The sequence below is a fragment of the Grammomys surdaster genome, unplaced genomic scaffold, assembly GCF_004785775.1.
Source record: "Grammomys surdaster isolate TR1022 unplaced genomic scaffold, NIH_TR_1.0 125953, whole genome shotgun sequence".
Lineage (NCBI taxonomy): Eukaryota > Metazoa > Chordata > Mammalia > Rodentia > Muridae > Grammomys > Grammomys surdaster.
Window position 1 is genome coordinate 1,696,000 of NW_021620773.1, and position 19,663 is coordinate 1,715,662.

The window sequence follows — 19,663 nt, forward strand, 5'->3', positions numbered from 1 at the left end:
TGCTGTGTGTGTGTCTCTCTTTCTCTCTCCGAAGCGGGCAAGGAGAGGATGGGGGAGGAGAGGACGTGACGGGTTCGAGCATCGATAGTCTCAGTCGAACAGGGCAAGCAGTGCCCGGGACCCATAGATACCAAGACCCCAGGGAACTAAGCAGAGCGAACTGCGGTCTGGAGCGCTGTAACCAGACCCTTAAGGTCCTGGCAGTGTCAATTAGCCACAAGATAGCAGGTAGGAAGCAGCGTAAGAGGTGATTGGCTTTACCTTGTCAAGTGCCGCCTACTGGGACAGCCTTATTCCCCCCCACCCCGCGCTGTCCCCAACGGTAGTCCCTGACGTGAACTGTCTCCTCTGCACCTAAGTCCACACAGGGCTGAGGGATAACAGGCCGGAACGGAGCCAGATCCAGAAACCTGGTAAAGGCCCCTGAACTGAATAGGTACTAGACGGGGATCGAGTTGTGAGGTCGAGAAATGGAAGCCGGAGGGGGTTGAGTATGGGGCAGTGCTGGGTGTTGAGTAAAACATGAGACTTCAAAGACATGGATGGGGTGAGGGGTGGGAGTGAGGTCCAGCGGTGTCTCAATGTTCCTTATAGGCTGGAGCAATGGCAGCTCCAGGGACACCACCTCCCTCGGCCCCAGAGACAGCTGGTGCCGACTCAGGGGGAGGGAGTGGGGAGAACAGGCAGCTGCCTGAGCTGATTCGCCTGAAGCGAGATGGAGGGCATCTGAGCGAAGCAGATATCAGAAACTTCGTGCACGCAGTGATGGATGGAGGAGCACAGGACACACAAATTGGTGTGTGGGAAGCCCTAACTCGACCCTGATCCCCAATTGCCCCATACGCACCTCAAGGATGACCCCACCACCATCACGGCCCCAGAAAACTCAGGCTCCGTGAACACCTCGCTCATTATATCCATACTTAGGGGCCATGTTGATGGCCATTCGGCTGCAGGGCATGGACCTAGAGGAGACTTCTGTGCTGACTCGGGCCCTCGCAGAGTCTGGGCAGCAACTGGAGTGGCCCAAGGCCTGGCACCAGCAGCTTGTGGATAAACACTCCACAGGAGGTGTGGGTGACAAGGTTAGCCTGGTTCTGGCACCTGCCCTGGCTGCATGTGGCTGCAAGGTTAGTGACCGTTTCCTCTTCGGATCTCTGATCCACTCACGGGGCACCACCTACCCTCAAGCCGGGCTCAAAGCTCTCAAAGACAAAACCCAGGGCTGTCTTATCCCTTGATAACACAAGTTCCACCACGGAATAGAGCTGCCTCTGTACCCAACAGAACCCTCTAAGAGTTAACAGGACCCAAAAAGGAAGAGCAGGGTCTCTTCTTGTCCCTCAGACTTGGGTCCCTGATGAATGAGTACCAGCTCTTGCCCTGCTGACAAACTGCTCCCGCCAAATACAGTTTATTTTCTTTTCCGCCAATTAGGCACCCACATTTACTGTTTAAAAGACTCTAAAATATAACTACTTTTAAAAATGTAAATTTTTTTTTTTTTTTGGTTTTTCAAGACAAGGTTTCTCTGTGTAGCCCTGGCTGTCCTGGAACTCACTCTGTAGACCAGGCTGGCCTCGAACTCAGAAATCCGCCTGCCTCTGCCTCCCAAGTGCTGGGATTAATGGCGTGCACCACCACCACCCGGCAAAAAATGTAATTGCATCTGTTCTTATTAGAGGAGAGATGAGGTTAAGGGGGCTGTTCAGGGGTGGTCAGCATCCCTCTCCACCAGGTGCCAATGATCAGCGGACGAAGTTTGGGACACACAGGGGGCACACTGGATAAGCTGGAATCTATTCCTGGGTTCAGTGTCACCCAGAGCCCAGAGCAGGTACAGACGGACCACTAATTGATCAATGATCTGGGTTGAGGGAGTCACTGGCCAGAATCACAGGACGATCAATGGGCAGGTTATTTATCTGGGTCACTAATGAAAGAGACCATTGACTATTCTAAAGGTCATTGGTTGTAGATAGGTCTGGAGTCCTCAAGAGAACTTTGGTCGGGATCATTACTTGGGAGCGGGTAGAAACCACTGATTAGCTGCTACACAGTAATGCGTCATAACTAATCAGAATCCTTGGCAGGCTAGTCATCAGAATCACATTGACTCTCACTGGCCATGTTTTGAACTTTTGCTGGGTCAGTAGTCAGGGCCAGTGAGCGGGTCCTTCCCCTGAAGTCAATGAAAGTGTCTGAGCAGATGCTCCAGATACTCGAGGAAGTCGGCTGCTGCATTGTCGGCCAGAGCAAAAAACTGGTTCCTGCGGATGGAATCCTGTATGCTGCACGGGATGTGACAGCTACTGTGGACAGTGTACCACTCATTACAGGTGACCTGAAATGGGGTACCCTGACTGACATACAATCCACCAGGCACTGCCACCTTTCTCAGAGAGGCAACCCTTCCTGTCCCCAAGTATACCCTGGGATGATGTTTCTGTTCTTCACAGCTTCAATCCTCAGTAAGAAGGCCGTGGAGGGACTGTCCACTCTGGTGGTAGATGTTAAGTTTGGGGGGGCCGCAGTCTTCCCAGACCAGGAGAAGGCCCGAGAACTGGCAAAGATGTTGGTGAGCCGTGCTAGGCCATAGTGGCCTTTCTATGAAGGGACCTGAACTTCACGTATCCCTGGTCTCTGCCCACTCAACAGTCCTCATAGAACCAAACGGCAATCCCTCTTTCCAGCTTTCCTACCCTATCCGATTAAAGCTGTCCTGACCATGGACCTGGGGAAATCCTCCACAGAGCCCCTCCACTTAGGGCGACCGACAAGACCACCCCCATCCCCTCTGAGGTGTTGGCAGTGTTGGTTTCTGATCTCTACCCTAAGCCTTCACTGACATCCTAACCCAGGGGCAGCAGGGATGGGATTTGACAATGCCAGCTGGATACTGAATAGTGCCTCCCCAGGTAAGAGTGGGAGCGGGGCTGGGGCTGCAGGTCGCTGCAGCCCTGACCGCCATGGATAACCCTCTGGGCCGCAGCGTGGGCCATACCCTGGAAGTAGAAGAAGCGTTGCTTTGCCTGGATGGTGCGGGGCCGCCGGATCTGCGGGACCTGGTCATCAGGCTAGGTGAGAGGGCTGGGGTTAAATCCACCAGTCTGTCTGCCAAGAGCTCTTAATCCCTGCAGCTTCTGAGCTCCACGCCGCCTGCCAGCAGGAGGCGCCATTCTTTGGCTTAGCGGACAGGCGGAAACACAAGACCAGGGCGCCGCCCGAGTGGCCGCGGCGTTGGATGACGGCTCTGCGCTGCGCCGCTTCCAGTTGATGCTTTCGGCGCAGGGCGTGGACCCCGGCCTAGCTAGAGCATTGTGTTCCGGGAGCCCCACGCAACGCCGGCAGCTGCTGCCTCACGCCCGAGAGCAAGAGGAGCTGCTCGCACCCGCAGACGGTGAGACCGGATATGTCCGGCACCAGGTCCCACCCACTTCCCCTCCGTGTCTTTCCTGGTCCTGGCACGTGCGTCTTCCCGTAGGTCCTCAGTGTCCACCCTTTCTCTTAGGCATTGTGGAGTGTGTCCGAGCGCTGCCGCTGGCCCGTGTGCTGCACGAGCTCGGAGCCGGACGCAGCCAAGCGGGGCAGCCGATCAGACCGGGAGTGGGTGCCGAGCTACTGGTCGACGTGGGCCAATGGTTGTCCCGCGGTAAGCGCTGTCAGGAACCCATAAACAACCCTTCCGGTCGCCCACTGTGACCTAGGTAACCGCCTCCGTCGCTCGCGCAGGGACACCCTGGCTCCGCGTGCACCTGGACGGCCCTGCGCTCAGCAGCCAGCAGCGCCGCACTCTACTGGGGGCGCTCGTGCTGTCAGATCGAGCACCCTTCAAGGCCCCTTCACCCTTCGCAGAGCTTATCCTTCCAACGACCACCGCATAGCCCTAAGTCTCTAACCCACCTCAGCCAGGTGAGTTCGCGAAGTTGGACAAGTCCTCCCGCACAAGGGGTGGGACTGAATGAGGACACTGTTAACACGTGACCTCCGTGGTTTGTCTGTACTGCTGCTACTGCTTCATCTAACCACGTGAGCTGGAGACCTGAGGCCCAGAAAATGGACGTATCGTGACTATTTACCAATCCCATCTTCTCAGGGTGGTCCCAGCTCAGGGCTGATGGTACCCTGGATGCGCCCTCCATCTCATGAGAGCCAAGTTGAGCCACACCGTGGGGGAGGGAGGCGCAAAATATTGGGGGAGCCCAGGAGGCTGGATGCCAGTGGCTCTAAATGCTAGTTCTAACAACTTTCCCTTGACACAGCCTCAAGGGCCAAAAAAACATGAGGCAAGGGCTGAAGGACTCCAGAGGTGCAGGCTATGGCATCCAGGTCAGTGCAGATGAATCTGCCCAGGAAGGTGAGGGTAGGAAGTTCAAGGCACTGAGCTGTGCTGTTACACTGGTGGCACTTGTTTTCTGCTGAACCCCAGATTACCCTAAAGTGACACTAAAGCTGGAAAGGATTACCTCTTAAAAGTGGTAAGCCAGAGTATCAACATCCTTTAAAATTTTTTTATTGTAAATAGACACATGCATTCTAGCGCCCAGGCAAAGCATATTCTCGGGGCTTCCGAGCATCCACAGGGAAGCGTGGCAGTTGCAGTGTGGGTTCTCTATAGGTTGGGGCAATGAGGCCGAGACTTCCTGCTTAAAGAACTAGGTTAGAGCAAACCAGCTGTGGACATTTGCTGTTGCCTGGCCTGCATGCAGCTTACAGCAGAGCAGCTCTGAGTTCAGACAAGCCAGTGCAGACAGCTCTCTAACCTGCTTGAATGTGGGGCAGGTGTTTCTCCAGCAGTGGAGGCCTAGGCACCTTGTCCATCTTTTCTGACTTCTGCCACCTTTGTTCTTTTCCAGGAGTTTAAGGTCCATGATGCTACTGGCTCTAGGGCCCAAAGCTTGGCCCAAGCTCTCTCAGTTCAAACCCCTTCTCAGGATCTCAGGAGGTGAAACTCTGCACAGAAATTTCCGGCACCTGTCAGGGCAGGGCCAACGCCAAGGCCCTGGGCTAAGGACTAGACTGCTGATCACTGCCCTGTTTGGGGCTGGGCTAGGCTGGGCCTGGCTGGCTGCAAGAGCTGAGAAGGAACAGTGGCGCCAACAGCAACGGACAGAGGCGCTGCGCCAGGCTGCTGTGGGCCAGGGTGACTTCAGCCTACTGGACCACAAAGGCCAGCCACGATGCAAAGCCGACTTCCGAGGCCAGTGGGTGCTGATGTACTTTGGTTTTACTCACTGCCCTGACATTTGCCCTGATGAGCTGGAGAAGCTGGTGCAGGTGGTGCAGAAGCTAGAGGCAGAGCCTGACCTGCCCCTGGTGCAGCCCGTCTTTATCACTGTGGACCCAGAACGAGATGACGTGGCAGCCATGGCCCGGTATGTGCAAGAATTCCACCCAAGACTGCTGGGTCTGACCGGTTCTACAGAGCAAGTGGCCCATGCTAGTCGTAACTACCGTGTATACTACAGTGCTGGTCCCAAGGATGAGGACCAGGACTATATTGTGGACCACTCCATTGCCATCTATTTGCTCAACCCAGATGGTCTCTTCACTGATTACTACGGTCGCAGCAGGTCAGCAGAGCAGATCGTCGACAGTGTTCGCCGGCACATAGCTGCCTTCCAAAGCATCCTGCCCTGAACTACTGGCTAGGCCCTGTCATTAAATGGATTAACTTAATCTGTGGGTGTGCTCTGTACCCGCAGCCCATTTAAATGGTGTGTTGGGTGAACAGGTGGGGTAGCAACACTTTATTAGGCTAGGCCAGCCAGGAGGCAGCACTGGAGTAAATGGCCCCAGAGCAGCACATTATGAGCAACGGCTTTCAGGTATGCACTACCTTCCACCCCTGCCTCAGTGCTCTCCACTCAAGGCTGGGCCATGGATGGGGCAGTGTAGGTCTGGAAGCGGGTGTGGGCGCGCTGGTGTGTGAGCAGTCTCAGAGACATTGTGTCCACAGCTGCCTCCAGTCCTGGCTGCTGGGTGATCTCCACTGTATAGTCATTAGCCTGTGAAAACATGGCGTCAGCAGAGCCCAGGGGTGTTGCCCCTTCCCTTGTGTCCCAGGACACTTACCAGTTGCAAGGAGGCCAGCATGGAGCGGCACACCTCAAAAGCAGGCTGCCCAGCTACAAGCTCTGCAAAGGGACACCATTCATTGAGCTGGGAGAACCGTGAAACCAACTGGTCCCCATAGGTATGGATATCAAAGGGCACATGCTGCTCCTGCATAGGGAAAGGACATGTTAGCTTCAAGTGGAGACAGTTCTGGACAAACCCCAGGCTGGTGGTAGGAGGCTATAGTTCCCAAATAGCCAGCCTCACCTGCTCCTGGAGCAGGGGCTGGATGGTATCTTCCCAGTCCCTGATGCGTTGGCTCAGCTCTGTCTCCTGGATAAACTTCTGGGAGGTGGCAATGAAGAGTTCCTACAGAAAGACCAGTGGGTTCTCCCTTGCACGTATGGGCCCAGGATATCCCCAGTGCTCCCACCTTTGTGACCCAGGCCTACCACATTTCTTCGGACCAGCTCCTCATATCTCAGGGACTCTGGCATGGCCTCTGCATCTAGAAAGGTCCAGCCATGAGTTGCTACAGCTATGGGGCTATATACTCCCCTACCCCCCCAACCCCCAGAGCTTCTTCCAGACCTACCTAGGTCAGCAGCTTCCCCAGGCATCACCCCCTCAGCCTCTTCTACATACTCTTCGGGCTCTAGAAAGTCATCTGCTGAGACAAGGGACGTGACCAAAGGCTGCTGCTCAATCAGCAGTAGGTGCTGAGAGTGCTAACACAACCCTGACCACACAACACACGCCCTCCCTCCATCTAAAGGCACCTACCTGCTACCCCTAGGTCTTCTAGGGACTCTTCCAAGCGGTCCTCCTCTGTAGGCCACAGGTCCTGCTGGGCCCCAGGTAGCCATCTCTCAGTCATCTGTGCAGAGAACATCGTAAGAACATGATGTGTTCCACACCTCAGAGCTGTGGGGTTTCAGACCTCAGTACTATGGGTACTTGCCTTGCGTCTCCGCAGCTTCTGAAGGGTCTCAAGCTGTTCTTTTACGTGTTTCCAGTACAGGACTTCCATGTCTGCAGACAAAGACCTTATGAGGGATGGGATTCCCCATCCAGCCCAAGCTCACACTAGTCCACACTTCAAGAGACCCTGGTAGGGAGGATGGGGGTGGAGCTGGGGAAGGAGATAAAGACTGTTCTCTAAACAGGTGCCTAGGACCTAAGCCTCACCTGCAAAGGTTGGGCCCTTCCGCCGAGACCTCCTGCCATCGGTATGCTCAGCATCTGTGAGAGAGTAGTTAGCAAGTGCAAGGCCAAAGCCTCTGTTCCAGATGGGTCTGCTCACAGCACCCAGGAGAAAGAAAGAGTGTGTCACCTTAGCCCACACACTCACAGGCATTCAGGTACCACTGGTGGAAGTCCTGCAACTTGGTGGCCCCCTTCCTCTTGCGCTTCTGTCCTGGAGCTTCCGCCACACCAGGTGGCACAGAATAGGGTTTACCTGGAGGCAGAGAGGAACTGCCTCAAGAGTAGTCAAGGAAAGGGATACAGAACCCACCTCCAGGGCATTACCTCATTACCCCAGGAGCCCTAGGCATGGCAACACGAGCAAGGTGCCACCAATCCTATTTACCTTTCTGGAAGAGCTTAGAGTCCAAGGAGTCAAAAGGGTCCAGGCTCTTCCAGGGGTCCAGGGTCTCCTGAGCAGAAAACACAAGCAGAAGCTGAGAAGGGCAAAGTATAGGCCTCTGTACAGAGAACACAGGGAGGACTTCATTTTCTGGAAGAAGTGCCAAGGGTCTAAAGGCTAACAGGACAAAGATAGGATAGATGATACCATTGAACATACCCTCGCTGGCAGGGCCTAGGGACCCAGCATCTCTTACCTGCAGTCGGGAGGCAGGTTCCAGGGTCCCTTGTCGTTCCCGCAGCATGTATCTCCTTGGCAAGATGGCACTCTGCAAGAAACAATCCACAAGTTCTCCTCTTCCGACCCCTGTCCACCCAGGCTTTCAAGATCCCAGAAGTTATGCTTAGGCTCACGTCAAATACATGGTTCAAGGGCCCTCTTAGGGCCGAACTCAAAGACCAAAGAGTAAAGCCTTGGGGACGAGCTGGAAAAACACTGACAGAGTGCTTGCCCTGCAAGCCTGGGACCTGAGCTCAGTCCCTCACATTCAGTCACCCTCTGGAGATGCTCACTTGTGCTACTTAGCAGTATCCCCCCAGAGTCAAGCTAAGACACAGCACATGAAGGGGGAAATGAAACAATGTTGCCCTAAGGCAGTGGTTCTCAACCTCCCTAAGGGTCCCTGCTGCAAACCTTTAATAGTTATCCTGTTGTGCTGACCCCCAATCACAACATTATTTTCATTGCTACTTCACAGCTAAAATTTTGCTACTATTATGAATCGTAAATATCTGATGTGACCTCTAAAAGGGGGTAACCCACAGTTTGAGAACTGTTATAAGGGGAGGTGAAATACTCCAGCCTGCAAGGAAGCTCCTTGCGCTCAGAAAAACCCTGACCAGATTCACTAGGCCCCTACCTCCCTAAGAGTATATAACCAGTAAAGACTGCTCAGAGAACAACAGCCTAACCATATCGGTTTAGAAGCAGGTACTAGCCTAACTGTGTAGAAGACTCTCAGATAAGCTGCAGTGTCTGGAAGAGGCTGAACAACTGCTACCAGAAAAGGTCACTCTCCAACCTGCTGAGCTTCCTGCAGGCTGTACAGTGGCCCTAGGTTCCCAGCTTTTTGTTCCCTAGACAGGATGAACAGACTGTTCATATCTCCACAGAAAGAATGTCACACAACATAAGAGACACCTGAACAGAGACATGGCAGAACAAAGGATGAAATGGAGAGAGGCATGTGGTCCTGGACACACAGGGTGGCGAGTCAAGTGACTGAAGCTGAGAAGCTCAAGAGTGGTGCATCCGAGGGAAAATTCCACTACAGCTGTCCCTTCCTGTCTACTGTGACAGCGTCTTCTTGCCATGGCAGCAATTGTATGGTGCTTGCTGTGGGTGGCGAGACTGCATCTTGGGCTGAAGCATTAGGATTTAGAGTACCTGTGAAGGGCATGTCATGTGTGGTATGGGTGGGTGCCTGCTTGATAGGTAGAGCCCATTACATGAAGATGGAGGCACTGAAAATAGCTAAAAAGGTCTGAGAAAATTTTGCAGTCTCACCAAGGTAGAGATTAATGGCAGGGAACAACAGAAGTTGATGCCTGGCCATTGCTGTGTGTGGTAAAAACACACCTGAGGCTGAGAAGGCAGCCAAGCAAGAACTTGTGTAAGGAGAAATTGCAGCGATCCCTCTGATCTGGCAGTGTATTAGATAAATGAGAGGACCCGACAGAGGCATTGACTTGCCATTTCTTAGAGCTGGAGGCTAAAATGAAAATAAGTACAAAGATTCACGTTCGAAAGCCCTTCCTGAGCTCTAAGAACTTGGAGCCCATGGGATAGGAGTGAGGAGTGAGGAAAAGAACATGACAGAAAGTGATTGGAAAACCCCTCGCTCAGTCTGACCTGTAATAGTAGAAAAGGAGAGAATCTGTCATCTAGCTCAAGATGGAATCAACAGTGGCCTAGTACAAGACTCTGTGGTCACCAGCATGTGAACAAGTCGGGAAGACATTTAAAGAAACAATCAAAGAGCTCATCACAGCCTGGCTTGTGAGGCTGTGGGACATGGGTCGGTCTGACTGCCATGGAAGCAGAAAATGGGCAAGTTAACTACCCATTGCATCCCTCCTTAAGACAAAGGCTACATAACCTGAGCCATGGAGGAAATCAATCCGACTGGCTTATCAGAACCAATAAGAACTTGGTTACCCCTGTCTGGGGTCCACATAAATGTCTGGGAATGGAAGATAGAGGGTAAGGCCTACTAAGAGACTGAAAGCAGCTGTGTTTGAACCCCAGTTCACCAGGCCACAAAGAACTTCACAAGCAAGTTCTTTAAAAGGTTGATTCAACAGTGGCCTCTGTTGAGTGCCATGGTGGGATAGCTGTGTTCCAGTTCTAAGGGATCCAACAGATATGAATCCATGCATGTATGTTTACTCACACATACATACGCATACAAACAGAATCTTAAGGAGAACTACTCACCAGGAAAACTTTTCCTTTAAAAACACAACATTGCTGGGGGTGTAACTCCATAGGAGTTCACCTAGCATGTACAATACCCAGCACCATAAATATAAATAAGTAATAAACAAATAAAGAACATGATAGCCTGGCATATCTGTGGCTATCTGTCCCAACACTGGGGAAGTTGAAGCAGAAGGACCACACAAGTTCAAAATTAGCCTGGGCTACAAAATGAGACCCTGTCTCCAATAACTAAATCCAACTAAATGAATAATAGACTATAACATCCATCCACAATTAATAAATGTTAATATTCCTCCTAAATACATCAGATTGGTTTTAGAAGAAACAATTTCCCCTTTTTTGTGTAAAATGTACATTACTTTTTTTTGCTTGAATGTGGGTGTACACATGAGTATATGTGGGTATACATGTGTGAGTACAGGTGTGAGAGTACACGTAGGTGTACACATGTGAGTACATGTGGGTGTATACATGTGGGTGTCCACGTGTGTGAGTCTGTGTGGAAGCTGAAGTGAATGTTAGGAACCATCGCCAGTCGTCTTCCCCACATTCACTGAGATAGTTTCTCAATCAACCCCAACACTCACCCCCCATGTTTAGTCTTGCTAGCCAGCTTGCTCTGGGTAGCCTGTCTCCACTAGACTCTAGGAAATCCAGGCAGGCCACCACACCTACCCAACATCTGTGTGGCTTCTAGTGATCTAAACTCTGGTCCTCCAGTCCTCATTCTTACATAGCAAGTGCTTTAACCACTGAGCCATCTTTCCAGCTCACCAGTAGATTTCCTTTGTTTTCAAGACAGGCTCTCAATATGTAGACCAAGCTGGCCTAAAACTTCACAATGCCACCTCAGCGTCCAGGGTATGGGAATTATAAGCATTAATGACCCTGCCTGGCTAGTGTGTGTGTGTGTGTGTGTGTTTCTAATTAGGTTTTTAACAGTTTTGTCTGTGTGGGGGAAGACAGTCAATGCACATGACTGCATGGCCCACGAAGGCAGTACTAAATCCCCATTGCAGCTCGAGTGACTGATGTTACCAGCTCTGATGTGGATGCTGGGAGTGGTACTTGGATCTTCTACAGAAACAGTAACACTCTTAACTGCTAAGCCATCCTTACAGTACGCTAGTTTTTAACGTATTCCTATTACAGATCTGGGATTTTTTTTTTTTTTTCAAGACAGGGTTTCTCTGTATAGCCCTGGCTGTCCTGGAACTCACTCTGTAGACCAGGCTGGCCTCGAACTCACAGATCCGCCTGCCTCTGCCTCCCAAGTGCTGGGATTAAAGAGATTCGCCACCACTGCCCGGCCAGATCTGGGAATGAAAAGCAGGGCTTCCATGGGTTAGTCAAGAATTCCACCCCTCAGCTACAGCCCCAGCTTCAAGGGTTTTTGTTTTGTTTTTCTTTGTTGTTTGAGCTCAATAAAGATTTCCTAATTATCTCTGGATAGCTTACTCCTCCAGCCCCTTCTCTGCTGCCAGCCTGAGAGCAGTGGCACTTGGGGTTCAGCTGCCATCACAGTCACCGGAATCAGAGCTTTGAATGCCAGCCAGTGCATCCTCAGGGAGCAACTGCTGTCCCGCTTAGAGTCCGCTTACAGAGAAAAGGGATATGGAAGCTGCCATTAAACCATCTGTGAGGAGGATGGCCAGGCTTCTGGGAAGACACCTCCTCTGAGAGGATACACAAAACTATAGAGTGCTGGACAACACCAAGGTGGCAGACAAGAGCCAAGAGCGCTGCACTGCTGCCCAGGACAGACAGGGCTCGCTCTGTTGACAGCCTGGGCTCTGCAGCTTTGTTGGTGTCCCACCTGCTGTGAGGTCCTGGGCTCGGCAGGCTCTACAGCAACCTCCGGGAGATCTGCTACATCCTCTGCATCCTCATCTCCACTGCTGAGCGCTGGGCCATCTACAAGAATGTTTGTGCAGGAACCAAGAAACCAGTTAGCCCTAAAGAGGCTGGAGGCCAGGCAGCAGATGGAGCTCCCGTGTAGAAGGCTCATGGCCAACTCTCGAAGGAGCTGGCCGGGCGAGTCTCTCTCCTCACTGTTACACTTCAGCATCTGAAACACTGAACTAAGCTCTACACTCTCTTCCTCATATTAGCATGCTTGGCTGGTTTGCCTTACTTCTTGGCAAATGTCCATGTATTTGCTTATTTACTTATTTATGCTGGAAAATGAACCCTGGGCTTTCTTTACGGTCATGCAAGTGCTCCAACCAAGCAATATCCCCAGCTCAGATATTATTTATTATTGCTTACATTTACCCAGAAGAGACCCAAGAAAGCAAATCTCACTGAAGATCGAGCCCCAGCACAGACAGTATCTGCTACCATTAGGCTTGTTCCCCAAAAGCCAGTGACCAGGAAGTAGACAGGTAGGGGAACTGAGAACATCCACGGTCAGAGCCCACCTAGTTCAGCCTCCCTGGTGCTTGCTCTCTTCTCACCTGGCACTTGGGAGATGCTAAGTACAGGAACAGGACTCCCGTTCCTAGACACTTCCATTGGCTGCTCCTCAGCATCTGGGACAGAAAAATATTAGACAGAGTCAGCTCTGACCCTAGAAGGTCTCCGCTGGTACCCAAAGAGCCTCTTTAGATTGTCAGCTGAAAACAGAACCCAGCAGGCCCCAACTTGGGACTAAGGAGGACACCAGGTACCAGATCCCAGTATTGAGCTGAGCTATGACCTTGTGGCTTGTTGGCTAGCAATCAAGGTACAAAGAAAGATGAGGGAGAGAAGCTCTGACCAACCTATCCAGAGTGGAAAAGGAACGTGGCATTTGATCGCTTCTAAGACTAGAGATGGCAGGCGTAAGGTACCTAACAGTAGTCTCCCAAAAGAGAGACTTCTACTACTTCCTTCCCACTAAGCCCCACATCCTTACCTTTCTGGCTCCGTGACATGGGGAATGGCTCCACAGGCTCCACAGAACACATTCCCACTGGATCCAACATGAAGGCGCCTCGGGGGTTGGGGGTACATGTGTTCATCCTGAAATCCTTCCGGCTGGCCAGGACTTCACCCTGACAGCTGTGTTGGCAGAAGCAGACTTGCTATAGAGGCCCTTCCCAGGCAGGTTTCCTTCCCTTCTATCCCATGTTAGCTCAGTGTTGTACCTGTACAAGGGGTTGCTGTTCTTTTCCACTTCATCAGGGGCCACCAGGGCCATGGGCAGAAGGGGTATAATAAGCAGCTCCTGTGGGGAGGGAGGTTAGAGTTCTGAATTCTACATGGAATAGCACTAAGATCACTCTCCCCACCTCACAAGGGCCAAGACACTCACACTGGATACTTGGTCATTTTTCAGATCTACATTAGCCCGGGAGTCGGGGAAGTGGTCCAGTGACAGGAACTGCAGGAGACAACAAGCACTCATGAGAGCAGGGCCAGGCAAGCACCCAGGGCAGAGTTCACTTGCCCACACTCACCTCATCCTCCGTTTCACCGGGAGTCCCTGAGTTGACAGCCCTGTTGCTCCCATCTTCCTGCACTAAAGAGAGCTGCTTGGCTCGCCTGAGAGAGGAAAACATACCACGAACATCCTGAGAGGTTTTAGGAGCCTCCCAAGCTGCCAGCAGGGCACAGCTAAGAAGAAGAAGAAGAAGACCTCTTCCTTCTACTCACTTCTCATACTCACCTCTTGCCGGAAATAAAATCGAGAGCCTGGTAGACCAGCGAGTAGAGGTACTCCACCTGGCAACCAGAGGCACACAGTGAGGTTGTGGAAAGGAGGGGCCTATCAGAAATGCTGCTCGGAAACGCCCCTCAGGGCAGGGGACCTTTCTTATTAGACACTGGTACACACTAAATCTGGCTGTCACCACCAAATCTCCATACAAGCCAAGCCAGTTTTCCTACTGTTAAGTAATTCTCACTCCACAGAGTAGTGGCATGTGCCACACCAGGTGAAGCTGAAACAGGAGGATTATGAATTTGATGCCATACAATAAGTTTAGATTAGAGTGAGATTCATCTCAAAAAAGAAAAAACAAAGACAAAAATAAAATCAACAACAACAAAACCTTGACAAGCCACTCCAGCACTCAAAGACAGAGGCAGGAGAATTCTAGATTCACAGCCAGCCCAGGCTACATGCCAAGCTACTGTTCTAAAACAAAGCACATGCATACACAAACAAAAACACTGAAATATAACATAAAAATAATTCTCTGGGGCTGGAGAAATGTCTCATCAGTTAAAGTGCTTGCTGTTCTTTCAGAGGACCTGAGTTTGGTTCCCAGAACCCACACGAGCTACTCATAACCACTTATAACACAGTTCCAGGGGAATCAGATGCCTCAGGCTTCTGAGAGTACCTGCACCCATGTGGACACACCCACACACATAAGCACCTGAAATGCAAAAAACTGGAATCTGAGTTTGGATCCCCAGAATCCATGCTAACCCCAGTCTTGGAGAAGGCTGAGGAAGCAGAGGTAGAAGCAACTCTGAAGTTCACTGGCCAAAGGAATCAGTGAGCTTCAGGTTAAATGAGAGAGCCTGTCTCAAAAAATAAAAGTGGAGATCAAGTAAAGACACAAGAGACCTAGTCAGGATTCCACACCATGTACACACACATGTACACACATGCACATAGTACACATATACAACAACAACAACAATAAAAACAATAATAATCTCAAATCAAATCAGTCCCATCAGAATTATTTGGACAGCCTCTGTCCCATGTCCCACATGTCCACAGCACAGTCTCCCTGACACAGGCTGTGGCCATGTCACCATGAGTGCCCACTATGTTTCAGGCAGCTCTTGGCACATGCTCCACAGGCCTGATCCCTCACACACGGTACCCGCTGGTTTTTTGCCTGGTGCCCCTAGGTCAGCTGCAGCTTCTCCTCCTAGCTACACTACCCCCATTCACAGGACAGTGCCATAAGGCCATCTCTGATGGCCCTGGCACCACAGAACCCATGATGGGCCGACCTGACAGACCTTCACTTTTTTTTGTTTTTGAGAGGGTTTCTCTGTGTAGCCCTGGCTGTCCTGAAACTCACTTTGTAGTCTAGGCTGGTCTCAAACTCACAGAGATAGACCTGCCTCTGCCTCCCAAGGGCTAGAATAAAGATGTGCACCACCCCCACCCAGATCTTCACTTGCTCTCCTCCACAGAACTAGAGGTCCCACACAGGGTGAGATCTGAGGTTTTCTAAATGATGATGTAGCACAACTGCCCAGTCAAGTGGAAGGTAAGAAAGGTAGAGCATCCACATGCTACCTGATAATCACGTCCATGAGGAACAACAGCGCTCACACAGCAGCTGACCCTCCCCTTCCCAGACACGTTACTTATTGTGGTTTTCCAGATTCACAATCAGGGCCTTATGTATGCTAGAGAAGTGCTATACAACTGAACTATACCTCAAGCTTGGCCATTTTGCTTACCATTTTGTAAGTATGTGTTTGTATGTGTGCAAACATGTGCAGATGTTTATGGAAGCTACAGGCTAGCCTCAGGTGTCCTCCGTAACTACTCTCCACCCTGTTTTTCCAGCTGAACCTGAGGAGAGTACTCACTAGCTAGGCTGGCTAGCTAGTGAGCACGGGGCTTCACATGTCTCCGCACCACCGTGCTCGTTACAGATGCGTGCTGTCACGTCTGGCTCTTTATGTGGGTGCTGAGAACCCACATCCAGGTCCTCAGGCTTACACAGCAGACTTCTGCCAACGGAACCATCTACTGCTCATGCCATTTTAAACTCAAGTTCACCTGGACATTGTAGAATTCACCTGTTATCCAAGCACTTGAGATGCAACGGCAAGAGTATCAGGAATTCAAGGCAACCCTCAGCTCCATAGCAAGCTCAAGGCCAGTCTGAGCTAACAAAATCTTGTCTCAAAAAATCAACAGGTTGGGGATAGAGCTCAGTTGGCAAAGCGCATACCTAGCGTGCACTATGCCCTAGATTTGACCCTACCCTAGAACTTTAGACACTGGACACAGTGATTTATACCTGTCACACTAGCATTCCAAGAGGTGGAAGCAAACGGATCAGAAATTCAAGGTCATCTTCCTTCCTATGCAAAAGGATATGTGTAGTGTTTGAGATCAGCCTGAGATACATTGGAGGTGTCTCATGATAAAAGCCAACAGTAAACTCCAGGTTCTCTTTGGCACTGATAGCTGTGACCTAAGGGTAGGCAGGTTACAGAGAGATGGACATTGCTGCTCCACCAGGAGCTCAACACTAAGCACAAACATCGGCAGTCTGTGGAACCCACCTTTTTACTGTAAACACAGGCTGAGCCCTGGATTAATAGTGCAGCCTCAATGAAGTTCATTGTGGTTTTGCCTTCATCAAAAGAAATGCAGATCTGGTCCAGCTGCAAGAAAGAACATTAGTAAGCTGGGCTCAATAAGCAGGGGCATGCCTACAACCTCAGCAGTTGGGAGACTGAGGCAGGATTCAAGGTCTGCCTAGGCTACATAGTGAGACAGTCTCAAAGAATGTAAGATACCAGTGCAGGAGGAGCCTGTGCTCACTTCCTTCCCAGGTAGCTCAACCTGCCACCCACAAACATACAGCCCCACGTCTACTCTTGAATTTGCCAGTTTTCTTTGGGTGTTTCTAGAGGACAGCTAGATCGTTGTGATTTCCCCCTAGTTCCTGGATCCTTTGAGATCAAGGGTTTTGGAAGAAGGAGGTCCCCAAAGGATACTGACCATGATGGCCATAGCTACATACTAGCTCTCATCAGCACTCCAAATTGTACCCACCCAGGTCAAAAGCCAACTTGGACAAACTACAGCAGAAAGACCCTTTACTCTGAGAAGGAAAAGACAGAAACAAATACAGTACACTCTATCCTTTAATTAGAAAATTCAAGAACTAGGTGCTCTAAGTAGTTCCCATCTGCAACCCTCCTTGGCCTCTGGTAGCCTTGGCTCTTAACCAGTGTTTGGGTTTTTCCCACTTCTACCTTCTGTCATGTGCACCTAGCCATCCCTGTTCAAGCTACCAGTCACATGTCAACAAGTGCCAAACCTATCCTAAGAACAACAGCTTTCTCCCTGAGGGTCCGGGGTGCCATTTACAGATACCTATTGAAGATCTATAAATAATAAACAAATAAATACACACCCCAGAGAATTGTTCTCCAAGGTACTAGGGACTGAACTTAAAGTCTTGCAGACAGACACTCTTACTGCTGCCCAAACTCCTATGTCCAACTGTCTGGGGTTTTTTTTTTTTGTTTTTGTTTTTTTGTTTTTTTTTTTGAGACAGGGTTTCTCTTATAGCCTGGGCTGTCCTGTAACTCGCTCTGTAGACCAGGCTGGCCTCGAACTCAGAAATCCGCCTGCCTCTGCCTCCCAAGTGCTGGGATTAAAGTCGTGCGCCACCACCGCCCAGCCCAACTGTCTTATTCAACTCTGCAGATTTTTATAAATAAGAGTCCAATGAAGTAGAGTTACAGGCCACTGTGAGCCACATTTTTGTTTTTTTTTTTGGTTCTGAGAACTGAACACAGGTTCTCTACAAGAGCAGAAAGTGCTCTTAACCAGAGTCATCCGATTTGAGTTTTCTAGAACAAAATGATGTGGGTGTTTTGCCTGCATCCTTGCCTGTGGACCACATGTGTGTTTGGTACCAGTGGAGGCCAGATGAAGGCACTGGATCCCCAGAAACTGGAATTACAGATAGCTGTGATCTGTCCTGTAGGTGCTTAGAACTGAACCTGGGTCCTCTGAAAGAATAGCCAGTGTTCTGAACTGATGTGGCATTTTTCCAGGTCCCTGTACCACCACCCCTGTCTCCAGTTTTAATTCTTCACACTGGAAGGTGTCCAATCTAGAAGCCTGGATGAGAAGGCTTTAAGTATCTAGGTTTAATAGACCTAGACCAGATATAATGGGGAGCAGGCGAACTGAGGTGATTTTCTGGCAGTATAACTGACACAATTCATTGGTAAATTCATTGATGAGGTCTTTTTTTTTTTAATTATTTTTTAATTTTTTTTCATTGCTGAGGTCTTATAACAGCTCTTAATTTTCTTTAGTTAAACAGTAAAACTCTTTACCAAAATAGAGGACTAGAATTTGAACCAAAAACCAAAAGCCCCACTTTAAATAAAATCCAAGAGCTCATGTAATATCCCAACATATGCCCAGGGAGTATCTAGAGCAAATAGATTTAGCAACCACACTGGGGCAGCTTCAAGGAAGAGGGGTATGGGTGTATCCCACCACATGGAGCTGGAAACCTATATTTTAAAAATCATACAAGTAAGATTTTCTATTTTTAAGGGAAAGAAGACTCCACCCTGAGAAGCTCAATACTTAAGAGAGAGAGAGAAAAAAAAGAAGCAGTGAAATAGAAATCCTAAGAGCACTGTTTCAAAAAGGAAGCTGTCAGACCAAATCTCCCCAACAGGCCCCTTGGAGCGTCCTGACCACTACCGTTCAAGACTAGATCTGTAACTATTCAGTAGCAGAATCCGATTGCGTTGGGCTGAAGAGTGAACATGCAGAAAGGGAGCAGAAAGAGACTGAATAGACCTGCAGCGCTTAAAAAACAAACAAACAAAAAAAAAAAAAAAACAAAAAACTGAGGAATGGAATGCTGATAGGCTAGATTACATCGAAGGGCTGGGCCACGAACAGGGATGGGGGCGGGTCCTCCTGGACAAAGCTGGCTCAAGTTAAGAGCCTCGGGTATGGGTGCGCCGCACAGCAGGGAGACGGTGTGGGCGGGGCTTGAGGTCTAAAATACAAAATCCCTTTCCCTTCGGGAACTAGATCTCAAATACAGTAAGAGTCCAGACGTGGTAGGGTCGATTGGTACTCCCAAATAATCGGGAGACTGAGATAGAAGATTCGGGTTTAAGATCTGCCTTGGCCTGGCTCAAGAAGAAAAAAGGGTCCAAAAAAAAAAAAAAACTCAACGGTAGAGTGCCTGCCAAGCTTGTCCAAAGCCCCAGGTTATATCCGCCCCCCAAAAAGGGAAAACAAAAATTATGCTTCTTAATGTATTGTACCCCCCAAAACAAAAGACGGAAATAATGCGTTTGTTGGAGAAATCGAGTCTCATCCAACCAATAGATTTCACAGCTCGCTAACAGACAGAGACCTGAAAATGACAGCTCCAGGATAATCTAACAGAAGGTTTCGAGAGGCAGGCTGGATTTTGGGGAAGGAAAGAAACAAGACTGGGGATCAAACACCAGACGGCTACAGACCTAGAGGCAGGGGGTGGCAAAGCCGCCTGAGTCCCCAGATCGGTGCCATTCCCCCGCCGCCCTCACCTCCTCCAGGTACTCGCCCAGCTGTGCCGCCACGTCCACCTCCCAGTTCTTAGTGAGATCTCGGATGGGCTGCAAGAGGTGAGCAAAGCGCACCTCCACATCCTCCATGTCCAGAATGGGACTAGAGGCCCAGAACCATGTTTCAACCCGCCACTAGTCCTGGCGCCATTTTGGTGTTCCCGCCCAGGAAATACGTAACCAGGGCACTCCGCGCACACCTATGACGTAAGGCGGGCCCAGTTT

At 50.4% G+C, this 19,663-nt stretch overlaps 3 protein-coding genes across 6 annotated transcripts; 2 read left to right on the forward strand and 1 right to left on the reverse strand.

The window, feature by feature from the left end:
- Positions 1-40: 40 nt before the first annotated feature.
- Tymp (thymidine phosphorylase) lies at positions 41-3,907 on the forward strand. Of its 3 annotated transcripts, XM_028753665.1 has the most exons (11): positions 41-228; positions 360-413; positions 595-796; positions 928-1,130; positions 1,739-1,837; positions 2,210-2,339; positions 2,460-2,578; positions 2,919-3,081; positions 3,170-3,400; positions 3,512-3,652; positions 3,733-3,907. In XM_028753665.1, the coding sequence occupies exons 3-11, from the start codon at positions 604-606 to the stop codon at positions 3,882-3,884; spliced, it is 1,431 nt and encodes a 476-aa protein (XP_028609498.1). In that variant the 5' UTR covers positions 41-228; positions 360-413; positions 595-603; the 3' UTR covers positions 3,885-3,907. The 3 variants fall into 3 exon arrangements, with proteins under 3 accessions (XP_028609498.1, XP_028609499.1, XP_028609497.1); XM_028753666.1 differs by having other exon boundaries at positions 41-436; XM_028753664.1 differs by having other exon boundaries at positions 41-413.
- LOC114609330 (protein SCO2 homolog, mitochondrial) lies at positions 3,443-5,679 on the forward strand. The gene is made up of 3 exons (XM_028753667.1): positions 3,443-3,652; positions 3,733-3,912; positions 4,857-5,679. The coding sequence occupies exon 3, from the start codon at positions 4,870-4,872 to the stop codon at positions 5,638-5,640; it is 771 nt and encodes a 256-aa protein (XP_028609500.1). The 5' UTR covers positions 3,443-3,652; positions 3,733-3,912; positions 4,857-4,869; the 3' UTR covers positions 5,641-5,679.
- Ncaph2 (non-SMC condensin II complex subunit H2) lies at positions 4,498-19,645 on the reverse strand. Of its 2 annotated transcripts, none has more exons than XM_028753663.1 (20): positions 19,421-19,645; positions 16,400-16,501; positions 13,797-13,852; positions 13,588-13,672; positions 13,443-13,511; positions 13,276-13,355; positions 13,044-13,189; positions 12,604-12,678; positions 11,964-12,061; positions 7,902-7,973; positions 7,649-7,715; positions 7,409-7,516; positions 7,246-7,299; positions 7,019-7,089; positions 6,841-6,934; positions 6,653-6,724; positions 6,510-6,565; positions 6,325-6,426; positions 6,076-6,225; positions 4,498-6,008 (listed from the first exon to the last, which is right to left on the reverse strand). In XM_028753663.1, exons 1-20 carry the CDS (start codon positions 19,526-19,528, stop codon positions 5,868-5,870), a joined length of 1,806 nt encoding a protein of 601 aa, XP_028609496.1. In that variant the 5' UTR covers positions 19,529-19,645; the 3' UTR covers positions 4,498-5,867. The 2 variants fall into 2 exon arrangements, with proteins under 2 accessions (XP_028609496.1, XP_028609495.1); XM_028753662.1 differs by having other exon boundaries at positions 6,653-6,727.
- Between the last annotated feature and the right edge of the window lie 18 nt (positions 19,646-19,663).

Coding starts and splice junctions, on each gene's coding strand:
- Ncaph2 (XM_028753662.1), bottom strand. CDS start 19,528: ATGGAGGATGTGGAGGTGCGCTTTGCTCACCTCTTGCAGCCCATCCGA. Junction 7,517..7,648: donor CTCTAAGCTCTTCCAGAAAG/GTAAATAGGATT, acceptor CTCTGCCTCCAG/GTAAACCCTATTCTGTGCCA. Junction 6,427..6,509: donor AGCTGGTCCGAAGAAATGTG/GTAGGCCTGGGT, acceptor GTCTTTCTGTAG/GAACTCTTCATTGCCACCTC.
- LOC114609330 (XM_028753667.1), top strand. CDS start 4,870: ATGATGCTACTGGCTCTAGGGCCCAAAGCTTGGCCCAAGCTCTCTCAG.
- Tymp (XM_028753666.1), top strand. CDS start 604: ATGGCAGCTCCAGGGACACCACCTCCCTCGGCCCCAGAGACAGCTGGT. Junction 1,131..1,738: donor TGGCTGCATGTGGCTGCAAG/GTTAGTGACCGT, acceptor CCTCTCCACCAG/GTGCCAATGATCAGCGGACG. Junction 3,653..3,732: donor GGGCCAATGGTTGTCCCGCG/GTAAGCGCTGTC, acceptor TCGCTCGCGCAG/GGACACCCTGGCTCCGCGTG.